At 39.3% G+C, this 18,007-nt stretch overlaps 1 protein-coding gene across 2 annotated transcripts; it reads right to left on the bottom strand.

Annotated features, from left to right (window-relative positions):
• Positions 1-4,765: 4,765 nt before the first annotated feature.
• mapkapk3 (MAPK activated protein kinase 3) lies at positions 4,766-17,245 on the bottom strand. 2 transcript variants are annotated; one of them, XM_072452002.1, is made up of 11 exons: positions 17,129-17,245; positions 16,680-17,047; positions 10,620-10,759; positions 9,231-9,295; positions 9,068-9,147; positions 8,866-8,992; positions 7,756-7,831; positions 7,553-7,677; positions 7,025-7,110; positions 6,864-6,944; positions 4,766-5,210 (listed from the first exon to the last, which is right to left on the bottom strand). In XM_072452002.1, the coding sequence occupies exons 2-11, from the start codon at positions 16,962-16,964 to the stop codon at positions 5,055-5,057; spliced, it is 1,221 nt and encodes a 406-aa protein (XP_072308103.1). In that variant the 5' UTR covers positions 16,965-17,047; positions 17,129-17,245; the 3' UTR covers positions 4,766-5,054. The 2 variants fall into 2 exon arrangements, with proteins under 2 accessions (XP_072308103.1, XP_072308102.1); XM_072452001.1 differs by lacking the exon at positions 17,129-17,245 and having other exon boundaries at positions 16,680-17,096.
• Between the last annotated feature and the right edge of the window lie 762 nt (positions 17,246-18,007).

The following is an 18,007-nucleotide window of genomic DNA, read 5'->3' on the forward strand; positions in this document are numbered from 1 at the left end:
ACTGCCCTCCCACAGTCTGCAGCTGGACTGGACATACTAAACTTGCACAACATGTTTTGATTTGTGTTCTTCCTGTTGTAAAGAACCTTGCTGCATCATTAGTTACCAGTAATGCTTGCAAGAGTTTGACTCACCTGGGATCATGAGGGTATTGTTGTCATATTATTGTATTGTTATACAATGGAGACAGATATGTGTAAGACCTTTTTAGGGTATACGTCTTTGTGTCAATAGCTCAGTTTAACTCAACGTTCATATTTGAGTGATTAGGAAACCAGAAACAGAAAAGTGTTTTCCTCAGAATTCTAGAAATCAAGCGATTGGTTTTAGAGCTAAAACAACATAGTTCCATGTGTGTTAAGATTTACCAACATCAGTCTGGAGCCTTTTAAAATGTATATTTTCCCCAGATGTAGCCTATTCCCTTTTTTGATGATGACATAAGGGAAATAACAAGCTCCAGGATATAGTTTAGTATATAACAATAGTTTAGTATAGCAAAGGCATAATATAAAATGTATATGTGACTGTTATATTTAACTTCAGTTGTCTTTCAGTATGTATTATGTCTGGACTATTTTACTTAACATGTCCAGAAATAGGAAAATATATGAGAATATGAAATTTGAATTGCCAAAACACCACAAATTCTAAATTTGACTTCAGAGGCAAAAACTACAGAGTATCAGCTTCACAAAGTGTCACCTTTTGTTTATACAAATGCTGAGGACAGTGGGCGCTCCACCGTTACAAAATTAGGACCATGGCAAGTCAGTATTGAATCAAGACTAAGACTAAACCCGGACTAAACAAAGGCTGGGTCTGAAGCTGAACCAGAATAAACTCAGAAGTAAAACTTGGACTGAACCCCACCAGTGTATGTATAGTGTATATGTTACCCGAGCAGAGGAAACCAGCCACAAACACTACTTTTAGATGCAAACTACCCAAAACCCAATATGATTAGTTTATTAATAATAGCCTTGAGTCAAATGTTGATATCGGTAGTCGGTCTTTTGGAGACCTCCTCACCAAGACACAAGTACTTCCATGTTTCTGTGATTTATGAATATCTTTATTGAATTTCCCTGTTCCGGACTGTAGTTTGTTAGTATTTTATTGACAATGCACAACAGCCACTATTCTCTCTCAGTAGAAATATTCTGAACATAAACATAAATGGAGTTAAAAATTGATGTCCATTATGTCCATACAGTATGTCATCTCCACCTTCAAGAAAGACAAATGTTCCTGAGGTTCAAACGGGCCAGTTACAGTGTCTGCCCTGAATGTGATTCATGACAAAGATCCCAGCAAAGTAACCAATCACCACTTTTAAAGGGGCACCATGTAACCTTTCTGTGGGGGCACCAGCTTGTCTCCATGGAGATGTTATTGCTTTGCCTGAAATGTTCCACTGTTTATCATTAAACATATTCTTGCATTTATTCAATTACAAGTGTTTTGGATGATAAGAGTACCTTGAAAAACACATTTTATTATGTGAGTAGCTCTGCTCTGCTCTGTAACTCACCTGCTTATCTCCATTGAGAATAATACATTTAATGCCATATTGTGGAATATTCCTGGGAGAGCAATAACTCCACAGGTGGTGGACCTGATACTAGAAAAGTTACACAGTGCACCATTAAGATGAGCAGGAACACATCAGGTAGAGTCAAGCAACATTTCAATGACACATGATGAAGAATGAGTCTTCAGAAAATACAGACACATCGACAGCACATTAACTTTAAGTCTAGTCACCACTGTTTTGTAATATGCTGTTGTGATAGAAAACCACTGATATTCGTGCTCTGATTAATAATAAGATCTTCTTGGTCAATGCCGGTAGTTTTCCTCAGAGAAAGCAGACCACTGTCTCCATCCTTCAGGAAACCCTTTGTTTATCTGAACCTTTTGTTAAGGTGTAAAGTTAATTAGCACATGTGAACTCTGCTTTTATATGTATGAATCATAGTATTTTCAACACTTGGAATTTTCATCCCTAAATCTTTTCACAGGTAATTTATTTTGACCAAATGTTTCACATTTCAGGTGAATATATGTTTTACATTTTTGCCCTTTTCTGCTTTTTTGTGGAGTCGTGTTGCAATGCAAATGTGGCTGTTTGTGTCAGGAAGAGCAGTGAAGTAATGTGACAAACTTCATTACAAAATCCTTGGTTTACGTTCTTGAATCACTCTGGCAGCGTTTCCCTAAAACACATGACATGATATAAAATAACACAGTATAACACTCAGCAGTCAGATTTACTCTTGTAAGTGCTAACTAACTTTCTTTTTCTGTTTACATGCTCAGGAGCTTATCATTCTCTTTTATCAGATGTTGACAAAAGGGAATCAATGCAGAAAAAAAATCTAACTTATTTGTACAAGTACATCAGAACTTTAGGGGTCAAAAAGAGTCAATTGTTTTTTTTTTCTTGTGATGCCACCTCAACACCACCTCAACACCACCTCAACACAACCTCAACTTTTGTACATGAGATTCGGTCAACTTGAAACCTAGTGAAAACCTACATTTACTGTCAGAAAGGAAAAACAAAAATGCCAAATTGTTCAGATATTAGTGACACAAACATCCTGTCTAACTTGACTGACTTCTAAAACTCCTTTACCAAAATCACATGATGAATTGATGTATATCCTGTATTTATAACCTTCAGAACAATTCCACTTTAAAAGGCTGAGGAGACTTCAGTCTAGGCCCACTTCTCTAGTAGCTTAACTTTGAAGACCATGTGATCTGAAGTGGGCCAAAGGTATTGGCTTTATAATCTAACCATAATAATGTTGACCTTTCAAGCGTCAGATGCCAGCTTCCCAAAATGACTTCACACTCTATATTTATAGTTAGCACTTGAGCCGGCGTGACAATACAATATAACTCACAGTGGTATTTGTTACATCTAAAACAAACCTGTTGTGTTGTGTTGAAATGTGTCAACCTGCACAGTGCTTTTCAATAGAGGATCCGTCTACAGTGAAATCATCGCCTCGCTGTTACTTAAAAATAATTCTCAATGAAGTGAAATCGAGTAAAAGTAAGCACTGAATGTGATTAAATTGATTGTAATTTAAATGAGTTTCTATCCTGTTTATCCACAGCAAGATTGACCACTGCTGGGCTACAGCAACTTGTAGTTTTTTTCAGTCGCTTTTACCCTATTAAATGTCAAAAATGTTTCACAAATTCCAAAATGTTTCGCCCAGGGATCAAACACTCTGCTTATATTGACACCTCCTTCCATCCATTATCGAGCCTTTCCTCTCAAATCAAAACTACAAAACACATTTTGCAGAACCTAAAACACAATGAACAAGTATTTAAACACAGATCGCAATTATAATAGTTTTGTCTTCACATGTTTTACAGTCTGTTCCCCAAAAACAGCACACACTGTTCCAGGTCCATTGACCAAAGACACAGACACACAACAGAAGACACACAATATGAAGACATTTTATAATCCGACCAAAGAGGGAGTAGAAACATAAAGACTTCTGTAGTAAAAACATGACTGAACCAGGTTTGGATCCAAAGACTCCATTGTTGAGTAGCGTGCGGTGACCTTTACGGAGGGGCAAGCAGGCTTGGGGTGTTCATCAATATTTGTAGATACCATTTGCTCGCAAAAGTGAACAAAAGAAAAAAAATGTACATACAAAAGAGTCTTGAACCAAAATCTCTCACGCCTATCTCACTGAGCTTAACTACATTACCTAATATGAATGCTGGAGGGATTGAATAGTCACACTTCACTGATCAATTCATTATACAAATTAGTGCTCTATGTTTTTAAAATACTGCCTGTATTTGTAACTAACATCAAATAATTGGAAACATGAACAGAGCCTTAGCTATAAACAAAGACTTGTCTCTAAAAGATAGTTTTTAAGTCACTTGTTGAAACTGCACACGCAGTTAAGGCAAAACCTGCAAACATCCTTGATTCAAACACGTTTACTCAGCGTGGTTTGAGCTCAGATCCATGGGTTTGAGGCTGTTTGGTCCTCAGAGCGCATGTGCAGACCTCTAAAAGAAGCTGCTTTCAGCTCTGGTTCTAAAAGCTCATGTTAGAGAGCGGAGCATAAACAGGCTTCTAAACACAGCCACAGACTGAGCAGCTGCGGGAGAAGAACTGCCAAGCTTCCTGCAGTACTGCTCAGTGGCCTGTAGAGGCTACTAAAAGACACAGTGATTCCCAGTCAAGCTTCAGCAGCAGAAGTGAGGGGAAAACGGATATTTGGATATATTTCAGAACAATAAAACATGTATTTAGATCTTATTGGTCAATCTCTGCCTGCCTAGATTGCCATGAGCACACGCCACTGCCATTATCCAACGGTTCTGATAGCTGATGCTAAAAAGTAATTTATCACACACACACATACACACACACGCACACACACACACACACGCGCGCACACACACACAAACGTGTGTGTGTGCGCACACACTATATAATATTTGATTTATATTTTATAGTTTTAAGTCTTGTTCTCAAAGTTAGATCCTTCAAACATTCTAAACTGTTTTGCCACTGAAGTGAATAGTTTTGTAAAGTGTGCTATAGTTCTGCCAGATTAATGAGGTTTCAGAAAATGTGCCTAAGGCGATTGAAAAATAAAAACTGACATGAACATATTCAGTAACTGCCACCAAACAGTGCACGTGCTTATTTAAGCCATTTCACCCACGACGGAAGAATTAGAAAGAAGTAACATGATTGATGATAAGATACGTTGACTCAAGTTAGACTTTAATGAAGAAGGCCATCAACAGCAGACAATATTAAGACAATAAAAGGAGTTTTTTTCACAGTCCACATTTTGTCTGTGACTAAATTATATTCATACAAAATTACTTCACCCAGGCTTTCTGATCTCAGCACGTATCACAACACACACAAAGTACAAACAGCAAGGAAGTAAAATACATAACATACATTAAACATTATATTCTAGGTTCAAATTCTCAACTGTCCATTGAGCCCTCTGACGCAGGCCTTTTTCACACAGTTATTTTGTCTATTGACTCTGACAGACAGTGGAGCCACTCTTTCCACCCGCGGCAGCTTTTTTACGCCTCTTGTTTAATAGCGGGTTGCTTGATGTATCTAAATCCTTAATTTTCACCTGGTCGTAGTCCACACGCATCGTCGCCAACGCACTGGTCATTTCTTCCTGTAGAATAAAGGCACATGAGATTATCGACAATATTCCTCCGACATTAGAGTGAATGAAGGAGTAAAGCAGGCCTATAGAATACAGAATAGACTTTTTATATACATAGTGATCTGTAACCAATGTCTATACTATAATATAACCATATTTCCTCATTTTGAACAACGTGAAATGTGTCAAGGATGTGAAATGTATGACTTTCTCAACTTTTCATTGCTAAACGGAAAAGCCAAAACTATTGTGTTGGTTTGTGTTTGGAGACCGTTCTCTTGAAATCGTATCAAACATAAGAAGTGCAGGAATGCCCTTTTCTATTCTTCTTTTCTGCAGATAGTCCATACAGAAGGTGTTTGCTGATTGGAGACTTTTAGAAACCTCTCAGAGGAATTCACCCAGCAGTGACTTGTGATGATCTTTACAGTGTTGTGTAAACCCAGACTGTGTTGGAACTACAGGCATTGTGTGTTCAGGCTGAGGGCTGATTTTTGAACGTGGCTCCCCCTGGGGGCTGATAAAAAATAATACATAGGTTAAACAAAGGTTGTGTGGAATTGTCTCTCTCTCTGGCCAAAGACGTTTCATAAAGGGAAGACACAGGATGGATTTCTTTGGTCACACCCACAATCTTTAGTTTACAGCTAAAATAAAACACACTTAAAACATAAAACATACAAATGCCAGACTCAAAGGCTCAATTAAATAACCAAAATTATTTTTATGTATTCTTTACCAATGTGGAACCTTTCTGAGATTTGAGCTGGATCTAGCACTTTTGAAGTACTATATATATATATATATATATATATATATATATATATATATATATATATATATATATATATATATATATATATATATATATATATATATATATATATATAATCATCAAAACATCATTCCCCTTCTCACCCGGGGCCAGGGAACTTGAGGGTTCTGTGTAGTAGCTTTGCTGTTCCGAGCACTACACTTTTTGGCCTGTGATGTCTGATGTTTTTCCAGCGATCTGTTGTAGCCACTCCTCCAGTTTGGGGGTCACTGCCCCGAGTGCTCCTATGACCACGGGCACCATTTTGGCCTTCACCTTCCACGAAGTTAAATTTTTCATCTATTCTACTGTTGCTTTTCACTTCAAATATGAAATGTGCTCTAACTAGATGCACATTGGTTTAAAATGATTGATCCTCAAATTAATATATTCAGTTGTTGAAACTCAATACACAGAAACGTTTGTATTAAGGTGATGTGTTTATAGTCCTAAATAATCTCAGAGGGGGCCTCAAAGTCAGGCCGTGAATTTGAGACCTCATTGTTGTTGTTGTTGTTGTTGGTGTGTTGCTTTTAATGGCGGTGGGCAGCCAACTGAAAAGGTGCATTTACCACCACCTACTGTAGTTGCAAGTCTTCAAAGTATGTGTTTTACGCTATACCAAAAGAGAGAGAGAGAACAATACAAAACAAACAGCAACACTTTGAGACCTTATGAAGCATGAACTATCTTGAGACAACTGTGACACTGTTTAAAGCATTTTTTTCTGTGTTTTGGTATTGTTTTTAACTACTTTAACTAGAGTTGAATAAAGTAAATGTCTCTGAGCCTGGGGGAAGTAAACTGTAACACCTGCAGTGTCCAGCAGGTGTCAGGGCTGTACTGACCTTGACATCGTCCCACAGCTCCTTCTCTTCTGTCAGGACTCTGGTGGTGTGCAGCGGCGTGGACGGGACCACCATGGACTGCTGCATGCAAACAAACATTATGTTAAGACAGACAAAGAAATTGCAGAGACATGAAGGGGCAGAGCGGGCCTAACGCTTACATTGATCCAAGGATGGTTCATGAACTGTGTGATGGTCATTCTCTCGTTGGGGTCTGTTTTCAGAAGCCGATTGATCACGTCTTTTGCTGTGTAAAAAATACTATTTATTTGATGAAAAGAATTTCAAAACATTCTTCTAAATATCAAAAAATTGATCACTTGACTACAAACTGAGACTATAATTTATCATCTGTGCCGTTTCCTTAATCTACCCCACAATTCAGCAATTTGATGTTGCTGTTTTTGAAGAGGATGTGGCTAAACCTTTTGTCTGTATAAATCAAATGTACTCCAATTGCCAACCGCCTTTAATTAAAAAAAATAGCTGTTATAAAATGATTATATTAGCATTCAGTTATTGTCTGTGTACTTCATAGAGTTTTATTTGTAATATTTGTAGTTTAACCAGTCTAGTACATGTACCTTTGCATTTGTGAATGGTTTATTCCAACATCTTATTTACTTAGAGAAGCTCTTTATCAAGCCACTTTAATTTGTCGTTTGGACATATCTAATGTTTCCTCTCACCCTCCAGTGACACCTCGGCCCACTCTGGTGTTGGAAACTCGTACTGGCCCATCCGGATGCGTCTCTTCATCCCTGGAGAAATGGCTTGGCCCGTGTTGGAGTAAAATGGTGGGAAGCCGCAGAGTCTGAAAAAAATACATGTATTCGTAATTAACAACACAAAGAAATAATGGATGACAAAAGCATTAGCAGAGTTTACTTACAGGATGTACATGATGACCCCCAGTGACCACATGTCGCAGGACTTGTCGTACTTCTCTGGACCCAAAACCTCTGGAGCTGATCGGAAACAATACAGACACGATAGAGTTACTCACAAAGTCCATATTGATCATAGCTTTACAGCAGTCAAGTGGTTGTTTGTGAACAAGAAAATAAGTTGAAAAGAAGCGCTGATTTCTATAAAGGAATCTACTGTATATCAGTCTCATATTACTGTCAATCATATCAATAGAGCTCAGGATTGTGTCGTCGCACATCATCAGCCTAATGTGAAACCAGAGATTTTAAGATGCTAATCGCTAACCATAGAGTTCAAACGTATTCTGACACAATAGTGATAAACACGTCTATCTATCTATTAACATTGTGTTTCTGATGATTCTCTTTGGGATTGTGAAGTGTGACATCACAATTGTTCAGAGGTCTCATGATAGAAACAGCAGAAACAGGAAGTTTTTCTGCGCCTCCTGATTCATTTAAGACCAAGTGGGGAACAGAAACAGTTTCATTCTAAATAATATTAGTTGGTGTAACTAATTTTAGCATTTTAAAATTTATTTCAGGCCCAGATTAAAAAATAAAATAAATCTAAAAGGATATCTACAGGAAGACAAAGCTATTTTAATTTTTAAAACAGCTTTATTCAAAACCCTTAAAGTCACCTCTCTGCCATAGTAACGGACAGAGCTGGAGCTGGACGTAAGAGTGAAGTCATCAATATTTAAACTCATGGAGTAAACGTTTTGCATTGTTGTCTAAAAACATTGCAGATTTAGTCATCACTTTTTGGCATTCAATCCTGAGCTCTTTTATAACACACACATGTATGAACGAGGAACATGATTTTCTGACAGTTTAAACATAGAATAAAACAAAATAATGGTAAATATTTTTGTTAGTTAAACTGGACGTGCTTTGCCTCTTGTTTGCAGTGTGTTAACAAACTGTGTCAAACCAGGAAGTGAAATTATAAACATCACTAAAATGGCCAAACTAGGTAAGACCTTCTCACAGTATATATGATTATGTTAATAATACGTTCCAGGGAAATGGGTGTAACCTGCCACATGCACTTATACTCTCCCACCTACCAACATAGTACGGCGTGTAACAGGGCGTCTGCAGGGGGTTGTGTAGCGTCGTTTCTTTTGCAAAGCCAAAGTCAGTTAGTTTTAGGACTCCATTTTTCTCCTTACAAGTGTACAGGAGGTTTTCAGGCTGTAAAAAACACAGAATGTCATAATAATTGATCACCAAACTATCAAAAGTATTATAGCACAGTCTCATGCTTACTTTGATGTCTCTATGTGCAATGTTAATGCTGTGCAAATAGTTGATTGCGGTTCCAATGTCGCTCATGATCTCGGACGCCTCTGGGAAACAAAGAAACATGGTCACCGTCTTAAATCAAAATGCCAATACAACAATTAGGTTTGTGCTGAATTGATGTCCTCACCTTTCTCTGTGAAGGCCTGGTCTCCTCTGGCCTGAATTCTACTGAACAACTCTCCCCCTTCCATACTGAAACACACATGATGACACACAGGTTTGTTTGGTGAAATAGTGAATAGTTTACAAATTGGGCTGATAATGGCGTAAAGAATGTGGAATCAGAGCGATTTGGCGGCTCAAGAGCTGGCTGCTATATTTGCTGTTATTAGCCTCAAGAAACAATACTACAAATATTGATGGGCTTGACCTTTTTAATTTGTCTGTAGAGTTAATATTTGAGTACGAATCCATTGGTTTTGGGGTCCTTTGACCTACTTTGTGCTACTTTGTCAACTCAGACTTTCCAACCAAGTGTTTCAGTTTCAAAGAGTGCCTCCCACACAGCTTTCACAACCATATTCAGACATCCTCTCTCAGACACTCCCTCTTGACAGTTAATGTGTTAAAGGCCACAGTCAGGAAGTGGCCCACTGATTACACTAGCAAGGTCACTTTATGTCATAACAATGGTGACTTATTTTTTCAAACACTTTGATCCATCAATATCTCATGATGGCGAGACATTTACCACAGATTAGAAAAGGTAGTTAATGTGGGTTTTTAGTCTGTGTTTTCTAGAAAACAAAGCAAAAATATTAAGCAGAAGTAATACAGCTTCCTGTCTGTAGTCCCAGTTTGAATAGAATGGCCCCTACAGACTGGGCAGGGCAAAGAGGTCTGTTGTTCCTCAGGGGCCAGAATTGGAACCTGTTAATTTATACTAAAGGAGCCCATGCCCTTGCCCCGCGCCCCCAAATGTCTGTTGATGGGCCTGTCCCATGTCAAGTATTGTATGTCTTCCAATAGGAGAATTGTTACTTCAGAATGACATTACTCAGTTATAACAACATCAACATGTATTCTAAAACTTACTAAAGAAATCAATGTTAAATACTTTTGGTTCACTTCATTCATTTATAGTGTTAGGAAGAATACTTTGAAAATGTATTTAGTAACAGAATACTGAGCACCTGCATTAAAATGTACTTCCATTAATTAATTCCATTAATTGGTCTAATTAGAGTACTGTATTCTATAAAAACACAACATGGGATCAAAACAGCTTTTCGTTTTTGTTTCACTGTTTTTTATACATTTATTCATTTATGTTTTCTCTCACTAATACAGTACAGTTTGAAACTCACATTTCATGATCAAATACCACAAAGTATTCCTCTGGTTTTAGGAAAGTAACTGTATTCTGAATACCCCCACAAAAAGTAAGAAATGTGGTTACTCAAAATTAGATATTTTTGGTACATGTATTTAATTACTTTCAAACACTGTTCATTTATTGCTGCTTTCTAAACCGTTTTTGGCCTGTTTGGATCTGTGTCGTTCATGCAGAACATACCACTCCATGATGATGAGCAGGCACTTCTTCCCGTGGTGCATGTTTTCGTAGAGGCTCAGGATGCGCACGATGTACGGACCTCCTGAGACCCGGCAGTGAAGCTCCAGCTCGCGCCTGGCTTTGGGACTATCATAGAGGATCTGAGGAGAGACAGGGAAAACACAAGTGTAATATCGATGCATCTGCTCAACAAACTCAAATGAAAAGCGCTCATTCCTCTGGGAAATAGGATAGGTTTGCATATCAAACATGAATGTTATTTCACCTCCTTCGTCATACAAGCTCTTATCGCCCGCCCAGTGGATTCATTGTGAACTGTATGTTGTGCTGAAGTGTCGTGCAAGAGGACAAATAAGTCTATTCTATGAAACAATCAATTCCAATAAAAGTGACAAATTAGACTATATATTTCATTCAAACATAAAGATTTTACAAAATATTTTGAAAATGTTTGTGATATTGATAATGTGTCAGTTGTATATCTGTCTTTTTGACGTAATGCCTCTTACTGATGACAGAAATAGAGGAATTTCATTATAGAACTCACCACGACTTCCTGTAATTTTCAACTGCTATTTTTCCTTTTCTTTTCTTCACAAACTGCAACTTGACTGAAACCGTGATAAATACTTAGCACCGGGGCTAAACCACCAGCCAAATCTTCATAATTAGAAAAGCAAACCCTGCCACATTATGTATGATATTGAATTATTTTCCGGAGAGAGCGTGTGTTCACAGAGAGAAGAAAGGGCTGGTCACATGAGCCGCAGCAGGTGGCAGGTCCCGACATAGGCCTGCTCATTCGTCACACTGTATTTTGGGACATGACAGTTATGAAGTGATCTTCTACAGTTCAAGGCCTGACTGACTCATGTATGACAGAGACTAACAGAGGAGGCAACAATATCAGCACCAAACAATTAAAACCATTTGTGAAACATTACGTGTGCAGAAAGAAATTAGATCTATGATTTAATGACGTGGTGATGTCAGAGGCAGTGCCCGCGCCTGTATGACTCTGTTGACTGTTTTTGAAAGCAATAACCAAAGTGAAAGACCACAAATGTTGAACAAAGTAAAATAAGAGAGTGGCTCCACAAACCTGCCATTTCAACAGACATAAATCACGCATATGTAATTGAATAAATCCACCACTTTTTGAAGCAACACCAGCAGTCTGACCTCTGATCATTCTGACCCCAATTAAAATGAATGCAGTTTCTGAACCCTTAGGAGTATTTAAACAACAGGTTCTGGGCTCTTTTTGAAGCTGGTACTCTTTCATTGGCAAAAGCTGATTTCAAATCCAGCTCATATTAAGGAGGGGTAAAGCTTGGGAGATATGCCCCAACGGTATGTTGAGCATTTGTTGTGTCTTCTCAATTCAAAGTTGAATCTAGTATCACTAAACAGATTTCAAGACTATTTAAATAAATAACAAATAAAAGTACAGGTGATATACATAAAAAAGGTCTATTGAATGTATTCTATTTGTTTGTTTATTATCATTATTACAGTGTATCCATATAGTGCTTTTCCACCTTCAAGGCACTTTTCTAGGCAATGTGGGTGTCTTGGCTAAACTTCATCCCACTGTGGTACCTGGTCCTCCAGCGGTCTCCCACACAAGTACTAACCTGACCCTGTCTTACGGTACTTGCCTTTACGAGAGCTGACATTATCTGGCATGGACAAGTATAGCCACTTTGATAGATATAAATATATTATATAAAAAAATGATATAAATAATACAACTATAAACATATAATAGTTGATCTTAGGGTTATAGCTTTCCAACAATGTTTCAAATGCTCAGGAGGTTGATAGTTCCTTTTATTTTAGACGTTAAGAGCGAGTAAGTATGTTTCCTGTTAACAGATACGTTATGTGAATGCAGCACAGGCTCATCTATGATTTTTACAGTTTTATGACCTTATTGAAGCAAACAGTGTGAGCTACAATAAAATGTTTATCTATATTACATTAATAAGAATAGAAAGATGATCATTTCCGGATAATGTTATTACAGTCTTCATTGAGACGCCCTTAAGACAATGTAAACAGCAGTTTGTTCACTTTGGTGGCCATAAAAATAAATCTAATTAGATCACAAACATAATGGGCCTTAATAATACGATGGTTCTTACAATACAAGAAATTAATGAATAAATAAATAAATATAATATGTGCGTAAATATGGTTCAAAAGAGCGGCTTTAACTTTCCACTTTTCTTTCCCTCATGTTAAATCAGTCCCAGAGCTTTAAACGCTCACAAGGCGTAGTAAGATATAAACCTTAATTCTTTAGCGACTGTGACTCCACCAGCCTCACTTCACACTGCTCTGAAGAATGCACTGATGTGTGGTGCCTGCATATTTCACTGTCTCCTAATTATGACCGGACTCTTCAGGGTTGATTTTGTGAAAATTCTGAAGAGGTGCAAAAGAGGTTTCATTACACATCATAATAGTCTAAAGCAAAATGTCAAGTTGTTTTTGTCTGTTATCATCATGTTCATGTTGGACCCATTATATTTTCACATGACAAAACTTACAACAGTTATTATGAAATTATTATTGAATTATTTTTCTACTGAAATTATGCATTCACTTTTAATACAACTGTAACATAACCAAACTCAAAAGTGACATTATCACCTACATATCATACACAATACGGATCGAAATGCTTCCCAGATTTTTTTTCGACGCGCAATGGTCAGCTTTTACACAACTTTATGCAGGGACTAAGTACAACAATGCAACCACAATAAAAGGTTAATGAGCAACACAAAGAACAGTCTGCAACCCCATGAACCATTCAGGTTATACCCAAAGATTTCAAGGACACATAGTTAATTATTTTTAAATGCCAAACATACGGGCACGATGTCAGGTCCTGTAGAACTCTATGGGAGACTGTCCAAACGTATGATCCAGAAATGTCGAACTTTGCCATATTAATCCTACGGTTTAACTGACAACAATCACAAAACAACAACCCTTTTGTTTATTTATGCTGACAGAAAAGACATTGAGACAGCATTTGTTTCATGTGTATAATTACAGAGAATATAAACTATAAACCGGACCAAATATCTGCTGATTCTCCATTATAAAGATCCTAAAATGTGAAAACAACCTAATATTGTTCCAAACGTTTTCAGCAATCAAATGAAGTCAGTGACGAGTTCTAATCTATATTATCCCATAAACAACACGCTCAGTGACCACAAACACACTGTAGATGTGAGGTTATCACTGGTGTAGTTACCTCCTGTGTTAAGCTCTGGCATTAGATATGTAAAGCTGCCCATTCCACCACCATGTCTCTTCACTGCGCAGCTACACAGTACATTTAACATGCTTATCTTTAATCTATAAAAGAAAAAACTATGGAGAAAGAGGCAACATTCATTCAAAACCTGAAATCATGATAATAAGGTTAAGGTACACTTTACTGTCCCTGTTGGGAAATGTGTCCTCTGTATTTGAACCATCCTTCACTGCCTCTGGGGAGTCAGGAGTCTGCAGAGGTCTCTGTGCTCTCCAAAGAGCTCTACAATCTGTCTCTGTCTGTTCTGAGGGCAAATTTGAATCTGATGCAAAATCCACTCCACCACTGATGCTTTATGATACACCCGTACTAGTGCTATAATAGTTCTGCAAATAATACTGCACCTTTGCAACTTGCATAGGTCTGTCACGATTATTCATATTTAAATTTATATGATTAATAAAAGCTGGAACAATAATTTTTGATACACAGTATTTATAGTGTGTACATTTTCTTTTGCGTCAATTTTTTGTTATTTCTTTGTAGTAGGATGAGATTTGAGCTGTAGACGGTTGAATAATTAATAGCAGGTGACGCTTCTTTACTGACATTTAGTACAAGTTTTAGAGGGATTATTCTGCTTTAAGATATTTGTGTCAGTGGCATAAAGTAGTTTCCATATTATCATTCATTGTGATATTTTTTGTAGCAATACATTGCACTTTAAAATGCATATCTTATGTTATTGTGACAAGCAACTGGTAATAAGAAATGTATGAATGATATTCACATGTTACCGATCAAGTTGATAGCTCTTTGAATATAATGCTATTTAATGTTACGGACCTTTAATGTTGTTTTGAAGCATACAAATAAAAAGAGTGAACGAAGTGTGTCTCTCAGGAGTAACACAAATCCCAGTTAAAGAAGCCTGATGAGAGTAAGTGAATTACATTAAAGCGTGGCTCCCTTCCAGCTTTTCTGCAAAGTGGATTAAAGCTAAACGCCTCGCTTACATTAGCCGCTCAGAGAAACACTTAATTCAGAACTCAGTGTCGGGCCACTGAGCTGAGCCTGTGCCGCTTCAAAAAATATTGGTGTCATTAACTACCGGGCACATTTATTGACCCAAAAATCACAGAATATAAGTATATCTTTGCTGGTTGTAGCATGTTTCCTGTTTTGTGCTGGGTTTTCTTTCTTTCAGAGACCAAAAACAGGTCATGGTCATTAACAGGTAATGCTGCTCTACTTCACGTGTATACAAACCTGTTTCAGCACAATAGGGACTTTACAAGACCAGTGAACAGACCTGGAAACTCTTGATAAGAATATTATAGGCGCATTACAGTTGTTACATTATTTATGAGTGGAAATGCAGACAAAAGGATATCTAACTCATGGTATGGCGAGAATCGAAACCATTGAAACGTCGCAAACACTTGTCTTTGCAGTTTGTATAGTATGAATAATAGTAAAACATGTGACAAGAGAAAGACTGCCTTTTCACTCTTTCCTAAAGCTTCCACAGTGCATTTGGTGGAAGGAGTGTCTGAAGCATGTTCCTTGAGTCATTTTCCAACTTGCGTGACCATAATAAAAAAAGTCTCCTGTCTCTGGCGCAGTGGGTCCACTTGTACGTCTGCTGCTGTCCGCTCTGGCAGGTGGATTACTGTAAGCCACTAAATCTAAGTCAAGCAGGCCAATGGTGTCAGGTGAGCTCGGCGCAGGCTTCGTGATCAGCTCTGCGAGGTGTCTCCGTCTAACAGTAGACTTCAGCCTCAATCACAGCATGGAACAGCGATGACACACTTCTGATTCAAGCTGAGGCCATGCTCCTGCCCTCCTGTACTGCACATGTACTGCACATGTACTGCACATGTACTGCACATGTACTGCACATGTACAGCACGAGCTCAGAAGGGGGCACGAGCAGTCTGTGTGATCAGATACTCACACATACTGACTGTGGCCTACATCATGAAGGGTGCATTATCAAAAGTAATACAAAAAGCAATACAAGAAATTTAAATTTACTTTACTTTGTAGCCATTTGCAAAATTGACTCTATGTCGTGTTATGATATTTGCATCTTTTGACAATTTGACATCCTTTTCACATTTATTTGCCCTTAGAGCCTATTAAGAACAATGATTATATTTGAATGTGTGAGTTGTGAGTGTAAAAGGCAAAGTGGACACATCTCACCACAAACTTGACACGGCTGTTGTGTCAAATAAAAACGGGTTGAAAGCAACATTGTCCGCGCTTGTGCTTTGAGTCTTTTTGAGTCTTTTGGGTCTTTTTGAGTCTTTTTGAGTCTTTTTGAGTCTCTGAGTCTTTAAAGTCTTTTTGAGTCTTTTTGAGTCTTTTGGGTCTTTTGAGTCTTGAGTCTTTTGGGTCTTTTGAGTCTTTTTGAACAAGTTGGCCACTGTCCAGGGTGTACCCCGCCTAAGGCCCGAAGTCACTGGGATAGGCTCCAGTCACCCGCGACCCCGAAAGGGAACAAGCGGTAGAAAATGGATGGATGGATGAGTCTTTTTGAGTCTTTTGGGTCTTTTGGGTCTTTTGGGTCTTTTGAGTCTTTTGAGTCTTTTGGGTCTTTTGAGTCTTTTTGAGTCTTTTTGAGTCTTTTGGGTCTTTTGAGTCTTTTGAGTCTTTTGGGTCTTTTGAGTCTTTTTGAGTCTTTTGAGTCTTTAAAGTCTTTAAAGTCTCTTGAGTCTCTTGAGTCTCTTGAGTCTCTGAGCTGCTGGAGAAAATAAAACGACATGCCTGTGACTTACCTTGAGCGCGCACTTCTGTCCGGTCTTTTTGCTGTAACACTGCAGGACTTTCCCGTTGATGCCCAGGCCCAGGACGTGCGTGGACAGGGTGTAATCGTCCGTGACCGCGTGGCGCTTCATCTCCACTTTGGGATGAGCGGGCAGCGGGAAGTGCGTGTCCTCTGCGCCCGCCGCGTCTGTTCTGTCCGCGGGCTTCTCTGTGGCGCTGTCCTCGCCGCAGTCCGCCGGGGTCTCGGCGTCTGCCCCTGGTGAAGGTTTCTGTTTGTCGTTTCCATTCTGCAACATGTTTCCCCCGGGCCCGGTGAGAGCGGCCGCAGAAGACTCGCGCGGAGAAAGTGCGATGAATTCACCGGCAACGATGAGTTCGTCTGCGCCGAAAATAAGTGACTGTCGGGAAGTCTTAAGCTGTCCGGGATCCGATGTGTAATAACTAATGACCGCGTCCTTACCTGCTTTTCTGTCTCTTTAAGTCATCACACAGTTACACATCGACACATCTTTCACAAACTCTCCTAAAGCCATTGGAAATCTAAATGTCTTGAGTTCCGCTGGTTGACAGCTTCTCGCGTGTCTCCACTTTGGTCTCTGCACATGTCCAAAGTCTGCGCCTGGAGGAACCACCCTCTTCTCAAACTTCTTCACTGGACAAAGGTGACCGCCTTAAAGGGCCAGAGCCGGAGCCAGAGAGTCAGAGAGTCAGAGAGCCAGAGAGCCAGAGAGCCAGAGAGCCAGAGAGCCAGAGAGCCAGAGAGCCAGAGAGCCGGAGCCAGAGAGCCAGAGAGCCAGAGAGCCAGAGAGCCAGAGCCAGAGAGCCAGAGAGCCAGAGAGCCACAGAGCCAGAGAGCCACAGAGCCAGAGAGCCACAGAGCCAGAGCCACAGAGCCAGAGACACAGAGCCAGAGCCACAGAGCCAGAGCCAGAGAGCCAGAGAGCCAGAGAGCCACAGAGCCAGAGCCACAGAGCCAGAGCCACAGAGCCAGAGCCACAGAGCCAGAGCCAGAGCCAGAGAGCCAGAGCCACAGAGCCAGAGCCACAGAGCCACAGAGCCACAGAGCCAGAGCCACAGAGCCAGAGCCACAGAGCCAGAGAGCCAGAGAGCCAGAGCCAGAGCCAGAGCCAGAGCCACAGAGCCAGAGAGCCAGAGAGCCAGAGAGCCAGAGCCAGTGGACAGGAAAGTCAACACACGTCAACATGACTTATCTTTTATATTGTCAAACTGTGTATTACATGTGAATAAAAAGGGCCAGACCATCAGGGCTTTACAACTGTAATTTCTAACCAGCTGCAGAAAACATGTAGCACCCAAACCTTTCAGACTCCAAACATCC

This window comes from Eucyclogobius newberryi, unplaced genomic scaffold, assembly GCF_026437365.1.
Source record: "Eucyclogobius newberryi isolate DKJ021-1_F unplaced genomic scaffold, fEucNew1.0.hap1 SCAF_19, whole genome shotgun sequence".
Classification (NCBI taxonomy): domain Eukaryota; kingdom Metazoa; phylum Chordata; class Actinopteri; order Gobiiformes; family Gobiidae; genus Eucyclogobius; species Eucyclogobius newberryi.

Excerpts from the sequence above, each read along its gene's own strand:
- mapkapk3 (XM_072452002.1), bottom strand. The coding sequence starts at position 16,964 with ATGTTGCAGAATGGAAACGACAAACAGAAACCTTCACCAGGGGCAGAC. Across the intron at positions 9,296-10,619 it reads CTGCTCATCATCATGGAGTG|TATGGAAGGGGGAGAGTTGT; the intron begins GTATGTTCTGCA and ends TGTGTGTTTCAG. Across the intron at positions 9,148-9,230 it reads CCAGGCCTTCACAGAGAAAG|AGGCGTCCGAGATCATGAGC; the intron begins GTGAGGACATCA and ends TTTGTTTCCCAG.